Source organism: Daphnia magna, linkage group LG2 (assembly GCF_020631705.1).
Source record: "Daphnia magna isolate NIES linkage group LG2, ASM2063170v1.1, whole genome shotgun sequence".
Taxonomy (NCBI): Eukaryota; Metazoa; Arthropoda; class Branchiopoda; order Diplostraca; family Daphniidae; genus Daphnia; species Daphnia magna.
The window spans coordinates 1,231,905-1,241,201 of record NC_059183.1 but is presented as its reverse complement, the minus strand read 5'-3'; the positions used below and the strand labels follow the sequence as shown (position 1 = coordinate 1,241,201).

Sequence of the window (9,297 nt, the reverse complement as noted above, 5' to 3'; positions counted from 1 at the left end):
AGGGGGGATGTGATATCAAAAAAAGAGACAAGTTAATGCTGATGTAGAACTGCTGCGCACGGATCTGTCTGTCCTAAATGTATACTCGAGCGACGAGTCGCGCAACAGCTGCCACAATAGTTATATCAGCAGCAAACAATAGCGTGTGAATTGAAGGTTCTGTCACCAACACGAAATCAAACTAGTTAGATCATAGGTCTATATATTTATTTTCGTCACATTCAAATATTGGCCCAACGCGTTTGTTCATAACTCGCTATTTTTCTAGTCTATATATGTACCGAATGATATATAACCAGCAGTACATCAGCTTACAGGTATTATATATAGGCGATCCACCATTGTAACTGTATACATCTTCGTAGGTATAACGAGGGATTTCAATGCGCCAATATGAAAGCTCTTGCCCGGACGGTGAATGTTGGCAACAGCACCAGTGGAAAAATGAGTGTTCGTTATTAGCCGCGTATACAACAAGTGAGTATGAATCGTACACGAGAGCACCGAGAACACACCCTTTATTTATTCCAGCAGGTATATGTATATATATATAAATATAAACCTCGAACTGCTGGCGCCTTGAAAATTGATTTCTCTATTTGATCATTACATTTCGTTTGGTTTTCAGAAATGGCCCTGAAGGCCGGAACTGTAATGAAGATGAAAGAGTCGAAACCGTCGACTTGATGTGCTGCCTTCAATAAATTGCATTTCACAGGCATTTCCAGTCTCTCTTCCCCCTTTGGTTGGTGCGCAAGCGCTAGACCACCCACAGCGTTCTCCAAGATGAGGAACGCCGAAGTCTCGGTTTTTAAAACATTTTTTTCTTTTCTTTTCAAACTCGTATTCTTTATATTCCCTGTTATCAAAGTGATGAAGTCAACGAGGCTGAAGAGATAATTTCTGTGAGGCAGTCAGAGAAGGGAACCATCCCTTCTTTTGGATTGGACGATCGTTGGACCAATCGTGAAAGTAAAAGAGGCGGTCACTTGCTCCTACCGGCTCCGCCTTTCTCCGTTCCAGCACTGCAGCTTTTCTCACAAGTTTGTTCTTAAGCCCCCGCCAGCTACTTGAGTTGTCGTCAGTCGTCGACAGCACTTGCTCCAAAGCACACATATCTCAATCAGGCGCACTAATTGGCTTCGAAACTCAGTTGTCAGTTGTTTTGTTTTCTCGCTTGGTGTGTGTCTAAATTCGTGCGAAATCGACAGCAAAAAAACAAAACAAAAAACAAACAAACAAACAATGGCAGACGTATCGCAGCACCAACTTCTTCTGTCCGAGTGCTACCGAGGCTCCAGCCCACGCAGTGCCTCCACTCCCGGTCCGGCGGCTCCCGACAGCCCGGCCAATTCGGCGTCAGGTCGTTTTTCCGCGTCACCTTCCGTCGCAGCCGCCCTGTTGTCACCATCGATCTCTGGCGCTAATTGTTTCACTCCAAGCTACCACTACTCACCTTACCATCATCACCATCACGCAGTAAGTCAACATCCAGCAGCTTTGGGCCTGATGGGTTCGTTCCTCAGCGTTGGATCGTACGCTCCTTACGCGGCACTTGCTGCCGCAGCGGCCGCAGCCGCTGCCGGTATGGCCGGTCATCTTGCCCCACCGCTAGCCCCTCCACCTTTGCTGCATCCGCTGAGCCGCCTGAGACAATCATCACCGACATCCCAATCAGTTTCCAGAGTTCTGCCCTTCTCAGTCGAGAACATCCTAAAGCCGGAATTCGGTCGCAATCATCCGTCCGCAGAATCGACTTCGACGGAGGCCGCGGATGACCAGGAAACCAGCCAACCTGAGGTCAAACCTTTAAACAGAGAATCGATCAAGAGGACAGCTTCTTCTGCATCCATCACGAGCCCTTCGCTTGGCAACAAACGCGTGAAATCCTCCGTTGCCGTCTCGCCACCGCTGACCAGCAAGAAAACACCTTCCGTTTCAATTAAGGCTGATCCAGCTGATCTCTCCGGACGTACGAGCAGCTGTACCGATTCCTCTTCATTTTCATCCGGCGAGGGCAGCAGCAATGGCAAAGATGGCGAGCAGTCCAGTGGATCCACCGAGCTACCTACCGATCCGACTAAAATGACCGATCCAGCTAAATGGCCTGCATGGATCTTCTGCACCCGTTACTCCGACAGACCATCATCTGGTAAGTTTCTTTCATTTTCATTTCATTTACCACCTATAGTATATCAATCATTTATGGCTGTGTCACCGGGGTATCTGTACTTTAGCACAGTATTAATTAGACTATACGAGCCTAATGTATATAGAATCAACGCATTCCGAACGATGATTTGATGGCAAGGAGCGTCCGATCAGCTTTTTCTTTTACGTTTGTTTTCAAACCCGGCCACGTAATGGCTCTTGGATGTAGCCGAAGGCGACTTTGTATAAGAAATTGGGAAATCTTTGTCAATCTACTCGTGCAGCTCGTCTCATTCCGGGAATTATGCTAGACGATTCTCCAGCACCTACGGAAAACAGTTGACTTTAATATGCGGGGCGAGTCAAGTCATCAGAAAGGCAGTAAGCAACGTTAAACCGTTAGTGACTGAGTTCTATATATGATAACGCCCTCAGTTGGTCGATGGGGTACAGAATACAGTACAAGAAAAGGGACCAAAACAAAAATCGATACATACTTCAGAGTTTGATTGTTTACGGCTTGTTATAGGCCGTGTAGCGTATGGTTCTTTTCGATCAGCAGAGTTTAAATGATTTTCAGCCTTACTAGTAAACTGGTATGTTTGCAACTGATATACACGACGCGGCAAAACACATCCAAATAAAAATAAAGAACACCCACCAACCATAGCATTCTGCACATAAAACATATAGTTATAATCATACATATACTGCTGTGTGTATTGGGGAGGCGCGCCAGGGCAATTGTAGCGTGATTTACGGCTGTTTTATATATCCCGCGACATTCATTGTGCCTGCAGATCCCGGATGGTTTGCTAGAGCTGAAATGTCAGAAGGACACACAAAAAAAAACAAACAAGTGCTGATCAAGTCCTCAAACGTCTTTATAAATGCATTTCAAAAGGAGCTCCTGCTGTTCAATATTTTTGTGTTGGTTGACCCCACTGGCTATATACTCTCTGCGTCATACATAAAGAAAAAAGACATTTGTACATAACACATTTTTTTATTTAAAGGGAAACAGAGAGAAAAAAAAGGGACTTTCTATTTTTTCTGAAATGAAGAGGGAGAGAGGGGACTGGATTGAAAGAAAAAGAAAAGAACGAGAGGTCACCATTGCTGGTTAACTGGTTTTAAAGGTTGGTCTGGTCACCAGTGATAAGGCCTTAATATGTGAGCGCATGGGCGCGCACACGTCGCAACGGCGACAGCCCCATTCATACATATGGTGGTGCGATATCTATGCCACCAACGAAACACTGACTTCATAGAAATGTACGTGATTCTCAACTAAAAACACGTCCCACCAAACTAAAGTGAATTTTAGATGCGTTCAGACTCTTGATTGCAATTGGAATTTGAAAAAGAAAAAGACAATGCAGAGATCATTTTGACAGGGTTGCACTGAAATGCGAAAGATGTGGAGTTTATTACAAGCATATGACACGAATGTCCTTTCCATACGCCCGTGTGCGAACTCAATTGGCGCTTGACCTTTTTTTCTTTTCTTTTTAAAACCGTGATGGTTATCTTTCATGTCTGTTGAGCTGGCGCTTTGGCCATGTTCAGAATAAGAAAAGAAAAATACAGGACAGCATGGGCCATAAAAATGTAGCGAAGAGAGACATATAGAGAAAGAGAGAAGGCAAAAGGCAAAAGAGCTTATCAGTGACCATTTCAGTGATTGAATAAGAAAGACACGACACTGCTTGGAAAATAGACGTGAAGAAGATATAACTTTAAAGCTTTTATTTCTCTCTGCTGCGTGTATTTACATTTTTTGTGCGCGCGTGTTTCTGTCTGTTGTGTGTGCGCCAAGTTGAAGGCGACGCGCTTTCAGAGGAAAAAAAGGAAACAAAAAAAAAAAAAAGCCTCCAAAGATAGCGACCACCCGGGCGACCAACCGACCTGACTCGCCATGTGAGGCTCTATACTCCCTTCTACTTAGCTTTCATTCCCTTTAATTTAATATATATATTTTTTTCCTTCTTTCGTTTCATTTAGATTTTATAATTTACCACGGGTTACAGTTTTTCTCCTTTTAATTGCGTTTTTCCTAATCAACCACACTTCCGTGAGAGATTTCGTCGTCTAATTGGGTTAATTGTGCGCTGAGAACGCTATATTCACACATCCAATTTCAGGGACGTATATATTATAAAAGAAACGACCAATTCATATCAAGCGATTGATTTGTCGGATGTATACTACTCTGGAATCCACTGTTTTTGTTTGAAATGATTTGCATTAATAGCTCGCTTTCGTAATGCATAGCAATCATGAATTGGCTGGCGCAAATGACCGTGATTAGGACTTCACAAAAAATAAAATAAATAAAAAATGATGAAATTTCCAGACGTGCCTGGTCTCTTTCCTCTTTTTTTTAGCGGAGGCGCGTTATTCAAGTGATCCTCTCGAGTTTAAAAAAAAACAGAAACGAAGAGGAAGCAAATTTAGCTAGTCGCCTGAAGCTTTCACTTGATGGATTAACTATGTGATCATATAGGGTTTGAAACAGGGTACACGAGTCAGCCATATAGCGGGGTCTGCATTTCGGAATGGGGGAACCCAGTAAAAAAAAAAGAGCGTGCATCAAACTAGACAGTGATTAAGGTTATTTGTTCATGACAGCAACAGGGAGGGTTCTCTCGCAGGCTGCGTGTGGTTTTCAACTACAAACGTACAGCTGTTCTTATCAACCGTCACATGGAATTTTGCATGGCTGTCGCGCGTATTAAGCAATGCCTTAATTAATTCTTAAATTCCTTCTTTCCGAATAACTGGGCTAAAAACAAATCGTTTTATAGCGACGATATATTTTTGGAATGAATAAATGGCTGCTTCCATTGCGATGGCCGCGTGATGTGTTTGGGTGGTCTGTATTGGACTCGAGCTTCCCTAGGCTTCGTCGATTACACCCAGCAGCAACAAACAAATCTGAATCTGTTGCTGCTGCCTCGTGCAACTCACTGGACAATGGCATCCATCTTCATCCGTATAGTTTTTGAGGGCTGAAAACTATTGTAAAACCTTGCGCGTATATAACTTCATCCACAAAGGTAGATGAAGCAATCATCATGACTCCCTTCAAAAGACAGCCATAATGGCCCACTGTCATCCGCCTCTATAATTTTCTTATCTGGCATTTTCGGCTCAATCTTCTACGTTATTATTCTCTCTTAACAAGGCACGCTGAACCCGGGAGTCATTCCAAAAAAAAAAAAAAAATGTTTCTATGAATTCATGAACACTTTTTTTTCCCTCGTTATTACCGACTGTACGATATATATAGGTAGAGACTTGCATTGTGTAGACGATGATGCAACTCGTTGCTTAGCATTTCATTTTCATTTTAATGCACTTGGCGATTTAAAAAGCAAATGAAGCTGTCTCGCCTTTTTTTTTTTAGTAGACTACGAATAAGCTATAGCGTGAACACAATTTGGCAATCATAATTCGTGGGTAGTGGCATGTTGTCAAGAATCAGAATTTTCTGCTCGCTCATACGTCATCCCATCAAAATGAATACAACTTCGGAGAAGTCAACGTTTGTGTCGGAATTCCTTAGACGATAGATTGCAAAGAAGAATTTGTCTGCTTGGAATGAGATCCTTTTGGATGAAACTGAAGAAGATGAAGATGATTGACGGTTGTACGACGTAACCAATATACCCACAGCTGTATATATACGCTCTTTTCACATCAATCCGTCTTATGAATCAATAACGACTCGTAAGCCATAAACTGAGTCGTGTCGTATCACACTACACAAAATAAAATAGAAAGCCCAACATTCTTCGAATAGCTACAGAATTAAAGATTTTGGCAATCGGATATCTTTCCTATGGCGTCTTAACCTTTTGGGAAAGGCATCAGTAGGTCTACACATATATAGGATTATTTTCAGGTCAATCAACAAGTTTGAGAGTGGATCAGAGCGCCTTTCCTTTAGAAATAGCATAGCGTTATATTGATACGTTTTTAAGATACATATTAAAAAGGGCCAGATTAATCATTTTCCCAATCATTTTCTGTTTCAGGTCCTCGATTGAGACGCACAAAGAAAGACAGGAACGCGGAGGAGAAGCGCCCACGGACAGCTTTTACGTCCGAACAATTAGCCCGTCTTAAAAACGAGTTTACGGAGAATCGTTACCTGAACGAGAAGCGTCGCCAAGAGCTTGCCAATGAGCTGCAATTGCACGAAAACCAGATCAAAATCTGGTTCCAAAACAAACGAGCCAAAATCAAGAAAACAACCGGACAAAAGAATCCGTTGGCACTGCAGCTGATGGCTCAGGGACTCTACAACCATTCCACTGTTCCAGTTGGCGAAGAAGATGAAGACGAAGAATTTTACGCTTCTCATCAGCAGCAACAAAGGGAGCAGCACAGTGAATAAAGACGCGTTCGTGTGTCATCCTTCAATCAAAAATAAACGTCTACACGATTCACTCATCCAATTCGCCAAAGAAGATTTGTATAGCCTCCAATGACAAATGTCTGGCTCTATTCTATCAAAACAATTTCTCCATTTCTACGTACTTCAATTTTGCAACATGATTAGTAATGGAGTTCGATTTCTTCTTGAGGTTCCCAACAACTTTGATTTTTTGAAAAAGCAGTATTTAAAAAGTATTTGTTTGTTTTTTTTCGTGCCATATTGTTTTCAATGTTGAATTTCATCTGCTATCGGTAGACCGACATAGTACATAGACCATAACAAAGCCTATTTTATGATCACATGATGACATGCCCAGTTGGACTTCCCTTCCCTCCTGTTTTGTTCAATTACACAGATTGCAAACGTTTTTTTGTTTTTTTTTTTGTTTTAATATAAATCTCATCTATTGATTCCTATTGTATTTTTTATCTTTGACACTTAAAAAGTTCGCAATATTTTGTCGCGTTGTCCTCGTATGTACTCGGCCATTTCATTTGTGTTGCACTTACGACATGCAGTGCTGTATATCTGTGAATAAATTCTCAGTATTCCCAACTATTTCGCGCTTTTGGTTTTGACTTGACCAATGCAATTGCAGCCGAGAAAAGGGTGCATCGGAAATCGATGTTTTGCTTGCGTTGCATCAACCCAATTATTTTACAGCAGCAAATCAATTTTTGAGCTTTCACTGGCTTTGCTCGTGGTATGGTACACCAACTCCATTTCAGTTGCTACTTATACGCATGAATGCTGCGCTTTGTGGGTTGAGGCCATCTTGATTGCGATATTCAGGCAGCGTTATGACGGTCAAGTTAAAAAAAAATAAACTGCACATGCCCATCTATTTTTTAAAATATCAAATTAAGAAATGTGAATAAAATAGAAGACATCGTGTCCATCATATTTAACATGATACGCCGCAATCGAATATTTCGATCAAGTATTTCCCTTTCACTTTCTTATGGCCTAATTTGAACGGCGTGGAGGACGATTTGAGACGGCAATAACGTTCGACTTTCATGCTTTTCCATCAAGGGTCATTTGAGATTTTTAAAAAATTGAATCGTTATTGTTGTAGCCTACATGTTAGGGGAAGCGAAAAAGACACGCGAATAGCATATTTTGCCTCTGCTGTAGGTATCAATTGAAAGAATAAAGGCTACATGAAAAAGAATATGCCTTCGTGTCCTGTAAAGGGCTTGACTTTTTTTTCTTTTTTACTGCCTGGAATGTCGTACATAGGCATTCAGCAAAAGCGAGGAGCGATTAACGCGTTCTTTCTAGTCGCCTAGGTCCGCCGCCGTAGCTAATCGATTAGGATCAAGTATCGGTCTTGTTGCTTTGCCAGTGTAGGGGGGCTCCTCATAAGAATTTTTTGAATCACCCAAAACCTTGCAGGGATATGTAGACAGAAAAGAGGAGGAGTACGGAGGAGGGCAATGGTTTTTGACAAGAGGGTTTCCGTTGAGGCGTCCAAGCGTAGCTGACATGTTTGCCCCAAAACATATCTGTCACAGCGCATACATTGGGTCTAAATAGGTCCTGTGCTGTGTACGAAATCCATTGAAACATGTCCCCAAACAAATTCGGCGTGTGAGCGCTAGCCACTGGTCTATTCTATTTCATTCTTCTCGCAGCCACAATCAAATTTTAACCAAGCCAAAACTTATACCAGCTATGCAACGGAACGTGTACTAATACAATCAGCTGTTCAATTCGGCCTCTAGTGGCTGGCCCATTTCCCACTAGTTCCGTATACGATGAAATTGTTACGACAAAATTTAGAACCCTGTATGCCCTGAAGAAGCAATTGCGCGTTTTCACGGAGCTTCATAAGCGGACGTCATAATTAGAATGATTGCTGAAAAATATTCATTCGTGTTCTATATTCATCCTCGAGCTCGATTGGATTGAGAAGGCTCATAGCAACGAGGGTGGTCATCATTTCTGATGCAGGAGCATCAACGGCACTATAGAGTCTTTAGCATGTCCAAACGGGCCAAAGTGATGTGTTGATTTATGATGGCCTATAAGAACATATATAGTCGCCCAGTCGCAGTGGTTTGAAATGAAAAAAAAAAAAAACCATGGGAAAACTTACAAAGTTTTTTTTTAGTCTACACATAGTGTTTGGACGTATATGGTCCCCTCGGCTATATATGAGGTAGCCGAGGTACTGTGCCCAAATTGTTCCCGAGACATTCCTCCATGTGTATATGGGTACGGCACAGGACCTTGACTATACAGTCGAATTTGTCTAGAGCTTTTTATTGGGCCTGACCAACACCATGGGAGAAACTCACACACAGAAAGAAGAAAAAAATTGTGCCTTTCATAAATCGCTTATTGCATTCCAGGCCAGCCTCCCTTTTTTTTTTTAAACGCTGGTGTTCCACATTGGAAAGAGTTTATCTTTGTCCATCATCAACCGTTTAACCCTTGACTTCAAAAGAAATGCCTCGAACTCGTAAATTTCCGTTGTTATTAATGATAATTTGATCACCACTTGTCCCCTCTTTATTGGCTATTTCTCAATGCAAAGTTCATCGCCTTCAATCGCACGTTTTGTACGATGGTTTTTTTCAGTTCAACGTTCACAACGCTGAATCAATTTTAAAGGTGTAATGTCAAGGCTTTCAAATGCGCTCGGTTGAACAACATCGATCCACGAATTGACTTGAGAAGGGCTTTACAAAAAAACG

General features: G+C 41.9%; 1 protein-coding gene across 1 annotated transcript; it reads left to right on the top strand.

Moving 5' to 3' along the window:
- The first annotated feature begins 1,070 nt into the window (after window positions 1–1,070).
- Window positions 1,071–7,153, top strand: LOC116916224 (homeobox protein engrailed-2b). The gene is made up of 2 exons (XM_032921443.2): window positions 1,071–2,152; window positions 6,192–7,153. The coding sequence occupies exons 1-2, from the start codon at window positions 1,246–1,248 to the stop codon at window positions 6,551–6,553; spliced, it is 1,269 nt and encodes a 422-aa protein (XP_032777334.1). The 5' UTR covers window positions 1,071–1,245; the 3' UTR covers window positions 6,554–7,153.
- Window positions 7,154–9,297: the final 2,144 nt, after the last annotated feature.

Excerpts from the sequence above, each read along its gene's own strand:
- LOC116916224 (XM_032921443.2), top strand. The coding sequence starts at position 1,246 with ATGGCAGACGTATCGCAGCACCAACTTCTTCTGTCCGAGTGCTACCGA. Across the intron at positions 2,153-6,191 it reads CTCCGACAGACCATCATCTG|GTCCTCGATTGAGACGCACA; the intron begins GTAAGTTTCTTT and ends TTTCTGTTTCAG.